The sequence below is a fragment of the Vulpes lagopus genome, chromosome 11, assembly GCF_018345385.1.
Source record: "Vulpes lagopus strain Blue_001 chromosome 11, ASM1834538v1, whole genome shotgun sequence".
Taxonomy (NCBI): Eukaryota; Metazoa; Chordata; class Mammalia; order Carnivora; family Canidae; genus Vulpes; species Vulpes lagopus.
The window spans coordinates 9,750,449-9,766,997 of NC_054834.1; the positions used below are offsets into that span (position 1 = coordinate 9,750,449).

The 16,549-nt window shown below is 36.1% G+C and overlaps 1 protein-coding gene across 2 annotated transcripts in view; it reads right to left on the reverse strand.

Annotated features, from left to right (window-relative positions):
* The window catches only part of CDK13 (cyclin dependent kinase 13), a 122,862-nt gene that overhangs the window by 21,605 nt on the left and 84,708 nt on the right, over positions 1-16,549 (reverse strand). For both annotated transcript variants that reach the window (XM_041723082.1, XM_041723081.1), the window contains exons 8-9: positions 4,150-4,251; positions 3,976-4,053 (exon numbers count right to left, since the gene is read on the reverse strand). In XM_041723082.1, the coding sequence (XP_041579016.1) occupies positions 3,976-4,053; positions 4,150-4,251 (180 nt within the window). The remainder of the gene's footprint in view (positions 1-3,975; positions 4,054-4,149; positions 4,252-16,549) is intronic.

Consider the following 16,549-nt stretch of genomic DNA (forward strand, 5'->3'; position numbering starts at 1 on the left):
GCATAGGAGTAAGTCCTGTTTCACTTGTGAAGAAACAAACTTAGAGCACTGTGGAACTTACCCTACGTCACAAGAGCAGGAAGTAGCTGAGCTGGCATTAGAACCCAGGTCTGTTAAGATTCCAAAACCCACCCTTTCAATTAATACACTCTGCTGCCTCCTTCATATCAGGGAGAGAACAGTTTCTTTTGTCAGAAACTTCTTTTTTCCTTCATGTTTTAAAAATACTTAATGCCACAGAATCAAATTGTAGCAATACTTTTTACAGTATCATAAATATCTGATATAGTACCAACAAAATAAAAACATTCTGAAATATATAAACTGGAATGTAAAATAGCCCCCTTCACAATCCTCTCACAAATCCATGCTCACATAACAATTCTAGACTCTCTTGATATTTTACCTAAATGGGATCAAACTGAACACACACTTCTGTAAAATGGTTCATCATGAAACGCTGTTGCTTTTCAAGATCTCCAGCTCTATGATTTCCTTTATAATACCGTACAGTACGTCACCAAGTGGATGGATTGAGCCTTTTTTTCCCCTGACATGGTCCACGGACTTGACGTGTTCATAAAATAATCCAAGTATACTCATGCCTTAGGATCTTTATTACTTTGCTGTCCCCTCACTTCATTCAGATCCCTGCTCAAATGAGACCTTATGGGAGAAACTTCCCCTCTCTGTACAGCACTGTCTCCTATCATTTTCTTTTTTTTTTTTTAATTAAACGTTATTTTTTTTTTAATTTTTATTTATTTATGATAGTCACACAGAGAGAGAGAGAGTGAGGCAGAGATACAGGCAGAGGGAGAAGCAGGCTCCATGCACCGGGAGCCTGATGTGGGATTCGATCCCGGGTCTCCAGGATCGCGCCCTGGGCCAAAGGCAGGCGCCAAACCGCTGCGCCACCCATTCTATTCCCTTACCCTTATCACCACCTGATATATTTTATTAATTAGTTTTGCCTGTCTCTCCAAATTACAAACTAGAAAAAGTTGTGCACTAGTTCCTGCCTTATATCACCAGTGCCTGGTAACTGGCACACAACCTGAAACCACTAGATACTTGTTCAATTAATAATCCCCACCCACCACAACTTGAAATGACTTCTGTATTATATTTGGAGGTCCATATGAACTTGCTTTATTTCTGGACTTCCCATAAAATTCCAATAATTTATCTATGTGTCTTGTGCTACTGCAAAATGGTTTTAGGAGCTATAATTTTGTTTTAACATACAATATGCCATATTTTCCTACTTTTTAAGAATTTTTCTTGTTATTTTAAAGTTTATCTGTAAGTAGAACGTCTTCTGAAATTCTCATTAGGACTATAATGATTAATACAGGTCGAAGTGGCATCTTCAAAAATGTTAAGGCTTCCAAACAAAAATGAGATATGCCATTCCCAATAGTTATTTTGAATCTGCTTTACAATTTTAAGTGAGACATTATAGTATTCAATATCCCTGGAGTATATATGGTGGTGCTTTTGTTAAAGGCATCTTTTCCCTCACGTATGTTTCTAACTGGTTATTATTGGTACATATTTTTAAGAAGCTATTGTTTTTAGCATTTATGTATTGGTATATTAGGATACTGTGTGCATATATGTATACACACAAATGTACACACACACATTTTCTCAATACTTGTCATTTTACCAGACTTTCTTAAATTTTTTTTTTTTTTAATTTTTATTTATTTATGATAGTCACAGAGAGATAGAGAGAGAGGCAGAGACACAGGCAGAGGGAGAAGCAGGCTCCATGCACCGGGAGCCTGACGTGGGATTCGATCCCGGGTCTCCAGGATCGCGCCCAGGGCCAAAGGCAGGCGCCAAACCGCTGCGCCACCCAGGGATCCCTTTACCAGACTTTCTTACTCGAGGTGTTTTAGGTAATTCCTTTGCAGGCTGCCTGTATACACGTATGCAATGCTATCATACACTAATTATGACAATACTGCGTTCATTCTGCCACTATTTACACCTCTTACTGGATCACTTGTTAGTTAACTGGTTAGTACTTCTAAAACACTCTTAAAATAATGGTACTAGAAGACACTTTTTATCCTTCTTGTCTTACATTTTCTAGTATTTCACCACTAAATAGTATTCTGGCTATTGGTCTAGAATACATATTTTCATCATGTTAAAGAAATATATAGTTCTACACTTAGTTTGTATTTCTAGCAAATGCTATTCAACACCTACCAAGATAAACATACTACTCTGCTTCTATTAAAATGATGAATTATAATAACAGATGTCCTAAAACTGAAACATTCTTGTATTCTTTGGGTGATTCCTACTTGACTCAGCAAGTTTATTTTTAATGAAAACCTAGATATGACTGGCTAATCTTTTCTTTAGAATTTTTTTATTAATATTTGGTAGAGAATTTTTAAGCTTTGTCAATTATTGACATGTGTGCCACACTATCTAAAAAGCTCCAGGAAGTTTTATTTCTTACATGGTATAGAGAATTAAAAATTTAGCTACTATGGTAAACTGTCTAAACCTAAAACCCGTTTTTGTCACTTGCTAGTTATAGGATCCTAGACAAATTCTTCACTTTCTAAGATTCCATTTTGTTAACCTTAAAAAGAAGACAAAAGGTTGTATGAAGCTTAACTGAGGCTACTCCAGGTGAAAGTCTTGGAACCATGCTTGCATCAAGTAGTAAGTAAATAAAAGTTAACTTATCATTAACAGAAGCCCTAATATCCAAAGAAATCAGAACCAATGCCTTGTTAATTGAAAAATAGGGTGAAGGGGAGTCATTTAAAAAAACAAAAATAAAGAAACACAGATATATAATTTAAACATTTTATTATAACTGAAAAATTAAAAATGTACATTTATTCTCCAATTTTCTGACATAGGACAAGGCCTTCTCTTTGAACAGAGGATTCATTGAATGGAATTCTGCATTTGCCTTCTCAAACAAACCACATTATCAGGGATTTAAAGCAATCTGAGTACTAAATTCTTCTAAATTTTTATGACTTACCTTTCTAACTTAAAATAACTTGTCCCCTGCCCCAGTTAATTTGACAGCAACTTTGTTAAATCTCTGCAAAGCACCACATCTGGCTATATTTAAGGACACACATACAATAATACAAAATTGGAAACAACTACCTCTTAGTCATCATACTTCAACTGGTAGGATAAATACAGTCTTACTGTAGAGAGTAGTAGTCTACTAGCTGCAAACATTCAGCTTGCCATGTTATCAAGCTAGTGTTACTTACAGAGGGATTGGAGAGCATCAATTAATCCAGTAAGTCTGCTGAAGGGAAGGTTCACAGTGTATTGGTATCCTGTGCCTCATACCAGTATCTTTCCTAAAAGTTCTCATCCATATTTTGAGACACACAAAACTTAGAAGTTGCAAATTAACATTATTATATATGAAAGCCAAAGTTCTTTTTTTAAAAAATAAATGAATTATTTTAAAATGTTAAAGGTGATTATCATGGATGTCCTTATGACCTCAGCCCTACTATAGGCTCCAAATAATGAAGACTGATGCCTCTGGGTACATGTATATGTTTTGGTCTATATGTCACATATAGACATGTATAAACATGTATGTATATGTGTATATAAAACAGTATTTCTTTAAAGTATCCCAAAACATCAATTCTTCCAATCCTGGCATACTAAAAAAGGTTACCTACCATCTATTCTCTCCTTCTTCATATTTACTCTTTCTTCCTGGTCTTATTTTTTGGGCCTCCTGCTCTTTCTTTAGTTGCAAAAAAGATTTAGGGACTTTAAGAGCCTTAATATTACTAGAATAAGTTATCAAAATACCCACATTCTAGTTTTTCCTCCATTCAGCAATCATTAGCCTTCAAGAAAACCATGCTGTTCCTCCTAAAAACACAAACTCAAAAGACTTAAAAACTTCTGTGAAGTATTACACACCCCCAAAAAATATTACAATCATGAGCTTACCTTATTAGTTCGAGTTGTGCAAGTTCTTGATTTGCTTGAAATATAGGTTTTTTAGTGAAGAGTTCACCAAGGATACATCTAATGGAAGAAATGCCCATCATTACCATATGATATGATTTTACTTCAATACCAAAAGTTCCAAGTAAATTAAACCAGTCAGTAAACCTATCTTACCCACAGCTCCATACATCAATAGCAGGGGTATATCGTTCTTCTCCCAACAGCAGTTCAGGTGGGCGGTACCATAAAGTGATGACCTTGTTAGTATACGGCCGACTAAAAAACACAGAAAGTACTCTTTAGACTTAGTATCTGTTGGAATAAGAGAGATCCTCTTAAGAAATATTACTCTAATAATCAAAGCAATCCTACAACCTTAACTAAAACCAATTTCATCTGCCTACTAAATTCAGACATACTATTACACCTGGCATCTCTCATCATAAAATGCATCTGAGGGCAATGTGATTAACTGAAATTCCTTAATACATAAAGATGACAAGTAATTGGCTGATTTTAACTGTCACTTGATCAAAAGAAGTCTTTATATCAAACCCAACCATTCAATTGTTTTTCCTTTCCATAACTTTAAAAAAGAATTGACTTAAAGGAAGTTGTTTGATTTTGACCAAATCTGGCAAATTACTAATGTGTGGTAAGATACCGTGCAAACCAGTCACCTAACAAAAATTTCCACCTGTGTATATCTTTGACAATATTTCACAGATTGCAACCCCAAGTTAGTATGCCAAGACAAAGTACATAAATGTAGCCTGTAGTAGCTGAGGTCTATCCTGCAAAGCATCAGTAGCAATTGGTATGATACTTTATCAGATGATTCTTTTGTCACCTTCTAAAAGAATATATACATACTGCTACTGTTGCTACCTCTTAATTTGCCAGTGGGCCTTACTTCCAGGGGACCAAACAGGCTGTAGGGGATTGAGACACTTCTGTTAAAAGGCTTGCATGCAGACTTACTCATGCCAGGGAAGAACACAAAACAGCTGTCTGAAAAGCAACTGGACTACATAGGAAGAAGGTTTGCTATTCTTAAACCATCCACAAGAGGGGCAGGGGCCTATTGGGCCTTTCTCCAGGGACAAAGACGCTGCCAGGTGCTGTTGTTGCACTCTCCCTTTTACTTCTGATAGCACCAATGGGGCACTCCAACCCTGCACTCTCCTGTGCCCCGCCCCCCAAAGCTGGCAGGTGCACCCAGCCCTGCACTCTCCACAGCTGCACTCAAGCTGCTGGTCACACACACTCCACACCAAAGATGCTCCCTGGTCACTTGGCTCGAGTAGCCAGCGGGGCCTGCATTCCTGGGTCCCATGAAAATGTACTAATCAAACAGTTCTTGGGAACCTACCACACCAAGAGCACTACACAGACTGAACCACATCCCATCTTTCTGTGAAAAAATGCCTATTTACTTGTCCTGGAGCTTCAGCCTAAGGGACAGACTTCAGGTTTGCCACACGTCTAAAGTCTATAGAGCTGCTCTCAGGGAATGCAGGGCAGGGGACATCATCTTTGTGCTCTCCACTGACCTCATTATAGCTCACTGGAACCCCCTAGAAAGGAACTTACATACTCCTCTCAAGCCCTGACTTCTCCAACTGTAGCCCAGAGGATATCTCCAGATCAGAGGATTTATGTCTGTGGTTCCATACAACTATACATTATACATCTGCATACACTAAAGCTGCTGCCTGAGGGTCTGGCTTCCAGTCAATCTGAATCTAGGTACTGACTTGAGATCCTTGCCTTTGCAACACCAACTGATCTTGGAACAGCGTCAATAGTTGGTTCCTATCAAATATAAATCAGACTACTTAGACAAGACAAAGGTTTGAGAAACACAAGAGCCAGGCCTAAGTTGAAAGATAAAGATCATCTCCTACACAAGACTAGTCCTTCAGGTCTAGAAGAGGTAGTTGTTTTCTGTAAACATAGAAACAACATACAGTCAAGCAAAATGAGAAAACAGAAAAATATGTTCCTCCAAACAAAAGAAGATAAAAACCTCAGGGGAAAAAAATTAATGAAATAGAGATAACTAATTTATCTGACAGAGTGAAAGTAATGGTCATAAAGATGTTTACCAAACTTGAGAGAAAAATCAATCCACACAATGAGAACTTAAAAACAAACAGAAAATATAAGAAAGTATCAAAGAGAAGTCACAAAGCTGAAGACAGTGGCTGATCTGAAAAGCAAGAAACTAAAGCAGAAGAATTCAAGAGCAGACTAGATCAAGCAGGAGAGAAGAACAGTGATCTAGAAGATAGAGGAATGGAACTCAAGCAGAAAAGAAAAAAGAAAAAAAAATTAAAGTGAAGATAGTTTAAGGAACCTATGGAACATCACAGCACGAAGAATAACATCCACATTATACAGGCGCCAGAAAAAAAAGAGAGAGACAAAGGGGCAGAAAACTTATGTGAAGAAATAATGGTGGCAAACTTCCCCAATGTGGGGAAACAGACATCCAGATCCAGGAAGCTTTGAAGGTCCAATAAAAAATGAACTCCAAAAGACACTAAGACATAGTACAAGTAAAATGTCAAAAGTAAAAGATAAAGAAATGATCTAAAAAGAAGCAAGAGGAAAACAACTTTTACATACAAGGGAACCCTGCACCCTGCCCTTTGGCCTGCATAAGATTTTCAGCAGATTTTTGGCAGAAACTTTGTAGGCCAGAAAAAGTGGCACGATAATATTTAAAGTGCTGAAAGGAAAAAACTCCCAACTAAAAATACTCTACAAGGCAAGGTTATCATTCAGAATTAAAGGAGAGATAAAAAGTTTCCCAGACAAGTAAAAGCTAAAGAAGTTCATCATCTAAACTGGCTTTATAGGAAATATTAAAGGGAATTCTTTAAGCTGCAAAGAAAGTATACTAATTATTAACAAGAAAACATATTCAAGTATAAATCTCACTGGTAAAGTTTAGTATATAGTAAAGGCAGTGGATTAATCACCTAAAGCTACTATTAGCGAAAAGAACTGTGATTAAAAATGTTAAGGGACAAAGGAAAAAGATGTAAAATGTAACATCAAAAACATAAAATGGGGGGGTAGCAAAAATGTGGAGTTTTAGAATGCATTCAAACTTAAGTTGTTATCAGGATGCCTAGGGGGTTCGGGTGGTTGAGTGTCTGACTCTTGGTTTTGGCTCAAGTCACAATGTCAGGGTCCTGGGATGGAGCCCCACATTGAACTCCACATTCAGCAGAGTCTGCTTGAGAGATTCTCTCTCTCCCTCTTCCCTCCCCCATTCACATGAACTCTCTCTCTCTCTAAAATAAATAAATCAATCTTAAAAACAACTTTAAATTGCTATCAATTTAAAATAGACTGTTATATATATATAGGCTATTATATGTGAGCCTTATGGTAACCACAAAGTAAACATCTATCTATAGGAGATACACAAAGATAGTAAGAAAGATATCTAAGCATAACACTAAAGAAAACCATCAAACTATGAAGGAAGAGAGCAAGAAAGGAAGAAAGGAACTACAAAACAGCCAGAAAACAATGAACAAAATGGCAATAACTAGAGACCTATTAATAATTACTTTAATGTAAATGGACTAAATTCTCCAACCAAAAGACACAGAGTGGCTGAATGAAAAAAAAAAAAATCCATCTATCTGCTACCTACAAGAGACTTGCTTCAGCTATAAGAACACACGCTGCCTGAAGGAGATGGAAAAAGATGTTTCACATAAATGGAAACCAAAAGAAAGCAGGAGTAGCTTTACTTACATCAGACAAAATAGACTTTAAAACTAAGACTGTAGTAAGAGACAAAGAAGAGGGATGCCTGGGTGGCTCAGGCAGTTAAGCATCTGCCTTCAGCTCAGGTCATGATCCCAGGGTCCTGGGATTGAGCTCCATGTCAGGCTCCCTGCTCAGCAGGAAGTCAGCTTCTCCTTCTTCCTTTGCTCCCCCCCCCCCCCCCCGCTCATGTGTGCGTGTTCTCTCTCAAATAAATAAAATCTTTCAAAAAAAAGAGAAGAAAAGAAGACCTTTATATAATGAAAAAGGGGTCAATCCAACAAGAGGATATAACATTTCTAAATGCTTATGCACCCAAGATATGAGTAGCTAGATATGTAAATATTAATAGACCTAATGGGAGAGATGAATAGCAATGATAGTATAGGAAACTTAATACCCTACTTATACCAATGGACAGATCATCCAGAACCCCCCCCCCAAAAAAATCAATAAGGCAACATCAACTTTAAACAACCTATTAGACCAGATGGTTTATAAATACACACACACACACACACACACAGAACATTCCCTCCAAAAGTAGCAGTATATGAATTCTTCTCAAGTGCATACGAGTATTCTCCAAAATAAATCATCTTAAGCCACAAAACAAATCTCAATAAATTTAAGAAGCCTGAAATCACATTAAGCATCTTTTGCAATCACATGGTATGAAACTAGAAATGAATGAAAAAAATGGAAAAAAATCACAAATATGTGGTGATTAAACAATATGCTGCTAAATAACCAATGGGTCAATGAAGAAATCAAAGGAGAAATAAACAAATACCTCAAAACAAATGAAAATGGAAATGCAACTTACCAAAATCTATGTGATGCAGGAAAAACCATTCTAAGAGGGAAGTTCAAAATGATAGAGGCCTACCTCAAAAAAACAAAAAAACAACAAAAAAAACAAGAAAATCTCAAATAAACAATCTAACTTTACACCTAAAGGAACCAGAAAAAGAAAAACAAGCAAAACCCAAATTTAGTAGAAGGAAGGAAGGAAGGAACAAAGACCAGAGCAGAAATAAATGAAATAGAGACTAGAGTAAGACAACAAAAGAGACCAATGACACCATGGGCTGGTTCTCTGAAAAATAAACAAAACTGACAAACCCTTAACTAGACTCAACAGGAATAAAAGATAAAGGCTCAAATAAAAATCCCTAAAAATATACAATCTTCTAAGACTGAATCATGAAGAAAAAAAATCTGAACAGACCAATTACTAGTAAGGAGACTGAGTCAGTAATCAAAAACCTCCCAACAAACAAAAGCCCAGGACCAGACAGCTTCATTGATGAACTCTACCAAACATTTAAAGAAGATTTAATACCTATCCTTCCCAAACTCTTCCAAAAATTGATGAGGAGAGAACACTTCCAAACTCATTTTATGAAGGCAGCATTACCCTGATAACAAAACCAGACAAAAACGTTACAAAAAAACCCCAAATTACAAGCCAGTATCCCTGATGAACACAGATATAAAAAATCCTTGACAATAATGCCCACTCTATACTTTCATTTGACATAGAATTGAAAATCCCAGTCAGAGCAATTAGACAATAAAAAGGAATAAGGCACTACAACTGAAAACAAAGAAGTACAACTATTTGTGGATGACATGTTTTTTTTTTTCCTTAGAAAACTCTAAAGACTCCACCAAAACACTGTTTAAAGTAATAAATTCTGTAAAATTGCAGGATACAAAAATCAACCATACAAAATTCTGCTGCATTTCTATATAATAACAAAGCATGAGAAAGAGAAATTAAGAAAGCAATCCCTTGCACAACTGCATCAGAAAGAATGAAATATCTAAAAATAAGTTAAACCAAGGAGATTAAAGACCTGCACACTGAAAACTATAAAGACACCGACTGAAAGAAACCAAAGGCACAGATATATGGAAAGATGTTCTATGCTCATGGATTGGAAAAATTAAAACTAAAATGCCTATAGTACCCAGAGCAATCTATTGATTCAATGCAATTCCTATCAAAGTCCCAATGGCATTTTTCACAAAAATAGTACAAACTATCCCAAAATTTGTATGAACCAAAAAGACTCCAAAATAGCCAAAGTAATCTTGAAACGAAGAAGGTAGGTGGAGGCATCATACTCCCTGATTTTTAACACATTTAACTAAGCTATAGTAATCCAAACAGTACAGTATTGGCATAAAAATGGACACATAGATCAATGGGACTGAAGAGAGTGCCCAGATATAAACCCATGCATATATGGTCAATTAATTTATGACAAAGGAGTCAAGAATACACACTGGGGTAAAGACAGTCTCTTGAATATCAATGGTGTTGGGAAAACTGAACAGCCACATGCAAAAGCATAAAACTGGACTGCTATGTCAAACACAAAAATTAACTCACAATGGATTAAAGACTTGAATATTAACACCTGAGACTATAACACTTCTAGAAGAAAACACAGGCAATAAGCTTCCTGACATCAAGTCTTGGTGTTGGGGTGTTTTTTTGGAACTGATTCTAAAAGCAAAGGCAACAAAGGCAAAAATAAACAAGTTGGGACTTCATCAAACTAAAACACCAACAAAATGAAAAGGCAACCTACTGAATGGGAGAATTATTCCAACCTACTGAATGATACAAATATGTATCATTCACATAAGGGGTTAATATCCAAAATATATAAAGAACTCATACAACCAAATAGCAAAACTACCAAAAATAGCTGATTAAAAAATGGGATAGGATCCAAGGACACATTTTTCTAAACATGACATACACATGGCCAACAAGCACATAAAAAGATGCTCAACTTCACCAATCATGGGGGAGAGGCAAAACCACAATGCAAGATCACCTGTTAGAATGTTATCAAAAAGACAAGAAATAATAAGTGTTGCTAAGGAAGTGAAGAAGGAGCCCTTGTGCATTGCTGATGGGAATATAAACTGGTACAGCCACTATGGAAAACAGTATGGGGGTTCCTCAAAATATTAAAAATAGAAATAACATATGACCCAGCGATCCCATGTCTGTGTATTTATCCAAAGACAATGGAAACACTAACTCACCTCCCTCTTCACTACAGCAGTATTTATAATACTCAAGATATGGGGCAAACTAAGCATCCACTGATGGACGAATGTATAAAAAAGATGTGGTACACATAGCAGTCCTCCCCTTATCCATAAGGGATACAATCCAAAACCCCCAGTGAATGCCTGAAAGAGGTAGTACTGAACTCTATATATACTATGGTTTTTGCTAATCCATACAGAACTATAATAAAGCTTGATTTATCAATTAGGCACAATAAGGGATTAGCAACAATATTAAAATAGAATGATTATAATATACAGTAATGAAGCTTGTGAATATAGTCTCTCCCTCAAAATGTCTTATTGTACTTTTTGTGATGATGTGAGCTAATAAAATGCCTATGTGATTAGATGAAGTGAGGTGAATGATGTAGGCACTGTGATGCAGCTTTAGGCTACTAGTGACCTTCTGATGATACATGAGAAAGATCACCTGTTTCTGGACTGGGGCTGATCACAGTAATCTGAATCTGTGGGACACAAAACCCAGACAGGGGAACTACTGTATTTATAATAAAATACTATTCAGCCATAAAAAAGAATGAAATCTTGCCATTTGTGACAACATGCATGGTCCATGAAGGTATTATGCTAAGTAAAATAAGCGGGCAGAAAAAGACAAGTAGCATACGATCTCATTTATATATGAAATCTAAAAGTCAAGCAAATAATAAAAACCTCATGGATATAAAGAACAGAATGGTGATTGCCAGAGCAAAATGGATGAAGGGGGGTCAGAAGGCAGAGACTCCCCATCATGAAATGAATCGGTAGACCACAGGAATGTGGTGTGCCACATGGTGACTACAGTCAATGGTATTGTCTGTATTTGAACGTTGCCAGGATAGTGGATCTTGAAAGTTCTCATCACAAGAATAAAAGAGAAATTTTCCTTTTGTAATGTTTTATGGTAACTAATGAGGACTAGACTTAATGTAGTTTTTTCACAAGGTATACAACTGTCAAATCATTATATTCTGGAACTAATATAATGTATGTTATACTTTGATTTAAAAAAGTTCACCTGTTTATTATCCCTTAACTCCTTTAAAATTTGAAATCCGTCCATTTTTCTCATTCAACCTTACACCTCTTTCAAGATATAGTGAAAGACCCATCTCCATAATTCTAATCTCTATTATCAACAGATTTTCACATTCTTGTTTTTTATACCATAGTTACCACTGTATTCTATTTTATGTTTTCTATCTTCCCAGGAAGACAAAAGGCCCCAGGTACCATTCTTTATTATGAACCCCACCCCACCCCCTCCCACACACAAAGCCCAGAACAACGCTGAGCACAGGATAGATACTTTAATGTATCTATGGCCTTGCTAAGTTTAGTTGACATAGGTGAATTAGCTGAGGGGGAGAATAGTTTGTGAAAATTATAATGACTTGTTTTCTAAAACATTTCAAGGATCTAAAAGCACATGAAACCTATGGTCTTGTTAACTCAAATGTAACTGAATATCTATGGTCTCATGAAAACATTTAAATTAATATAAATCTGTCTGTAAGTAGTAAATATTTTATCTTTTTATGTTTACAAGTGTTTTTAAATATATTAAAAAAATTAAAGTATGTTGAATTATGTAGAGAAGTCACACAAAATAAAGTTATTAAATTTTATTGAAAAGAATATTCAAATAAAAGTATATACTATATATGAAGTTCTAGACAACACTTAGAACATAATCGTCTTTAGTAGCTAAAATTAAGACTAGTTTAATTTTTTAAACTCTTTTACCAAACAAATCCAGGAGTGAAAATATTTAGTACATTATCAAAAATGATTAAACACAAAAGAAGATGAAATATATACTTCAAAGTATATGGCAAAAATATTTCATGTATACCAATTAATGCCTTTTAAAAATATTTCCAAATTCTTAGCTTCTGTAGAACTAGTTAAGACTGAGAAAAAAAAAAAAACATTCAACTGTAAAATTTGACCCAGAAAGCTCAATTTTAAAATACAAATATCTCAAAACTGGGGAAATTCTTTCATTTGTGAAATGTATAAAAATATTCAGACTGATGCCTACTTTTTATAAAACAAAGTACCATCACTGAATTTTCATTGAATTTCTTTGCATTCAATGGCATATTAATAGAGATCAAAGACTATCTGTTCAATGACAGATCTCAACACTCTGCCCTAGAAAATCCCAGGAATTCAGAAGAGTGGATGGAGTGGGATCAGGAGAGGTTAAGAAACACTTAGGGTCTTCCCCACCCTTATCCCCAACAAAAGCACCACGGTAAGGGTGTGCCCACAGGCTGGCAGCAGGCGACTCAGTCTTCATTTGGCCTAAATAGATAAAAGGCAAAAGCAAATGCTCAGAGCAAGATCCCAGGCTCTCAAGGTACTTGGAAGGTTCTGGATAATTAAAAATGTACAAATCAGAGATGCTAACTTTCCTAAAGAACCTTATAAGAAATAAAATGAGAATTATATAAAAGGAAATACCTAAACTGCTCTAAAAATACTTCATTTTTTTGACATATATAATAGTCTGTACATCTTTCTTTTAGACTATAACTTTATTTTTGAGAAAAACATGGAAAGCCTTCAGCTAACAAAATTTATCATATGCACAAATGCCATGTCTCCCTTCAGAATCCACTACAGAAACACCTAGCAAACCTACAAAAGAAATTTGGGATCTGTTTTTAACACCAACGCTTTGGAGGTCAAAAATCTTGTCATCCTTGATTCTTTTTTCCTTCAAACCTCACTTCTGATCTATCAACTTGTCATTTCTACATCCAAAGAGATCCTAAATCCAATAATTTCTGTGATTTCAAAAAAGTATAAATCAAGATTATCTTTCAGTCTGAGCCATCATTATCTTTTCATTGGTACTAGTTTCCCTACTATATCTATCCCTAGCTTTCCTCCCCCACTTTTAAGGTTTTTTTTTTTTCGTTGTAAAACCAGAGCATATCACTACAACTATATAACATTTAAACTTTGCCTCAGTTAGTAAGATCACACTCCTGAGTGTCTCACTGCACTGGGCAACTTTTTGGTCCTTAGATTTCCCAAGTCTAGTCTACAGCTATAACCATCCTGACCGCGTCCGATCTTGTCTGATCTCGGAAGCTAAGCAGGGTCGGGCCTGGTTAGTACTTGGATGGGAGATTTCCCAAGTCTATTCTCCCAGGCTTTGCGGTTGCTGAGTTCCTTTTACTGGCAATGTTCATGGCCTCTGTTTTCATTAGTTTATCCCATCCTCATCCCTTGCTCAATTTTACCCCTTCAAAGTCTATGCTAACTACCTTAGCTAAAAAGTAGCCACGTGCCCAGAGTGATCTTACAATCACTGTTTTATCTGCTTTGTAGCATTTAAGTATTTTAAATTCTTTCCTCTATTCTACAGGTTTGTTGTCCACCTTCTCTCATCACCGTGTACATGAGACCAGGCAGGAAGCCAGTCTGTCTCTCACAGCCATACCTCCAATACTTAACCAGCAGGCATCAGCTAGGTCAGTGTCTGGCACAGAGTAAGCACTTATTAATAATGGACTGACCTATGCCGTAACTATCATATAACAATGAACACAATCTTTTTTCCTCAACGCCCTTTCCCCCTTACCTTCTATTTTCACTCCCACTTTCCTCTTTTTGATATTTTCCATGAAAAATAACTTTGACATTTCTGTATTGTAACATTTACAAAGAAACAAAAGTAATTTTCTCCCAACTGAGATCATCTTACAATCACTTTTCTGTTTTTACTACACATGTAAATTTGAAGTCCTGTAAGTACCTGTATCTTAACATATCCAAAAGGACACTTACCATCTTTTGCCACCAACTTGCTGTTTCAGGAGACCTGTCTTATGGCAGAGACTACTACCTGTTTATGAAATCTGCTTTTCTTCAATGGTAGCTGCTCACCGACACTACACTCCCACCCTCACTGCAGCTGGGTGTGGTGATCACATGACCAAGTTCTAACCAAGGGAACATGAATGTAAGTAATAAGTGCCATTTCTAGGTCTGGTTCCTAATACTCCTCCCTCCTTTTTTCTAGCTTCTGGCAGACAGAGGTGGTGACAGCCTTGGAAGGCATGTGAAGAAGATGGCAGGTCTTCCAACGTGGAATGAGATCTAATGAGATGGTGAAATACCCTTAATTGTCCACCAAGGTAAGCAACAACCACTCCTGATCAGTAAGGGAGAAGTACATACAAACTCTGGATGTTTTAAGCCACTGAATTTTGAATTTTGTTGTAAAAGCTTAGTTTACCCAACAAACCAATTGGCCAGTTGCTGAAGCAGAAATCTTACAGTAGGGGTGCAGGCAGGGATGTGTCTGACAACACATTCAACCAACAAATTCTAGCAATGTTAGATCTTATGATATAATTCATCTGTTTTTCTAACATCTACAGCCACTCCCTAGTTCTACCCAGAATCACAGGTTCACTGCTTTCTGATTGCCCTTGCTTTCACACTTACAAGTCAATCAACTTTTCAAAATACAATCAAAGTGACAGCATAAAATGTCAATGTTATACCTTTAATACACATAGCTGCCTCCTAGAGAATATGCACACAAGGCCCACAAAAATCTTTATTACTTATTCTTGCTCCAACCACACTGAACCATCAGTTCCCTCAAAAGGCTGAGCAAATGTTCATTTTCTACAGCTAGGAGAAAAAGCCAGGGAAAGAGGAGAGCTAGTAAGAAAACTTTTAAGAAGATAGTGGTGCTGTAATTATGTTTTAAATGTTTGTGATAAGCATTCTTTAAATAAACATTTTAAATAAGCTCTTTAATAAAGTAGCTTATAATAAACTTTTAAAAGTTAACATTGACAAAAGATAATGAAAATGATTGTTTTATTAAAGTCAAGAAAAAACACATGATGATTTATTCAGGAATTTTGCAAAAACAGGTACCCTGCTTCACTTTCCACCTCAGTTTAGTGAGAAGAAAACAAACACTGAGAAAGTATCCAGACAGAAAAAAACTTTAATCATAAAAGCAAATTCCAAGGTAGATGGAGTTAGCAAATGAAGCCAATTTCAAATCACTTAATTCACTAAATGATTATTAATAAACAAGTATTATCAAGAAAATATTTCATGTTATGATCAAGAAACTGTTTTTATAAACATAGTGACAAAATTAAAAGTAACTGAAACTATGTTCTGAAACTAGAACATTTAAATCCCAAGGAAACTAAAGTACTGTTGTAACATAAAAACAGATGATCCAAAGTTAGACAAATATGTGGAAATCCAGAATCCTCAAAAATTAACCTGTCAAATTTGGTCCACAAGGCTTAGCTACCCATTATCAACATCCTAGAGATGGTCCTGTTTAGATCACAATGAGAAAAATGCAACTGATGTGATACCACATATATGATGCTTTATTTTTCTTTCACAGAGTTTTAAAAATTGCACTCTTGAGTTGTCTACCCAGTATTTCATTACTATGAAAAAAGAAACAGGACTGAAAAACAAATAGGTTCTTAGGTGGTACAGAATAAATACATTTTAAAAAAGAAAACATGGGTGGCCTGGGTGGCTCAAGTTGGTTGAGTGTCCGACTCTTGCCTTTGGCTGCGGTTATAATCCCAGGGTCCTGGGATTGAGCTCAGTTGGGCTCCCCACTCAACACGGAATCTGCTTGAGATTCTCTCTCTCCTTCTCTGCCTGCCCTTCC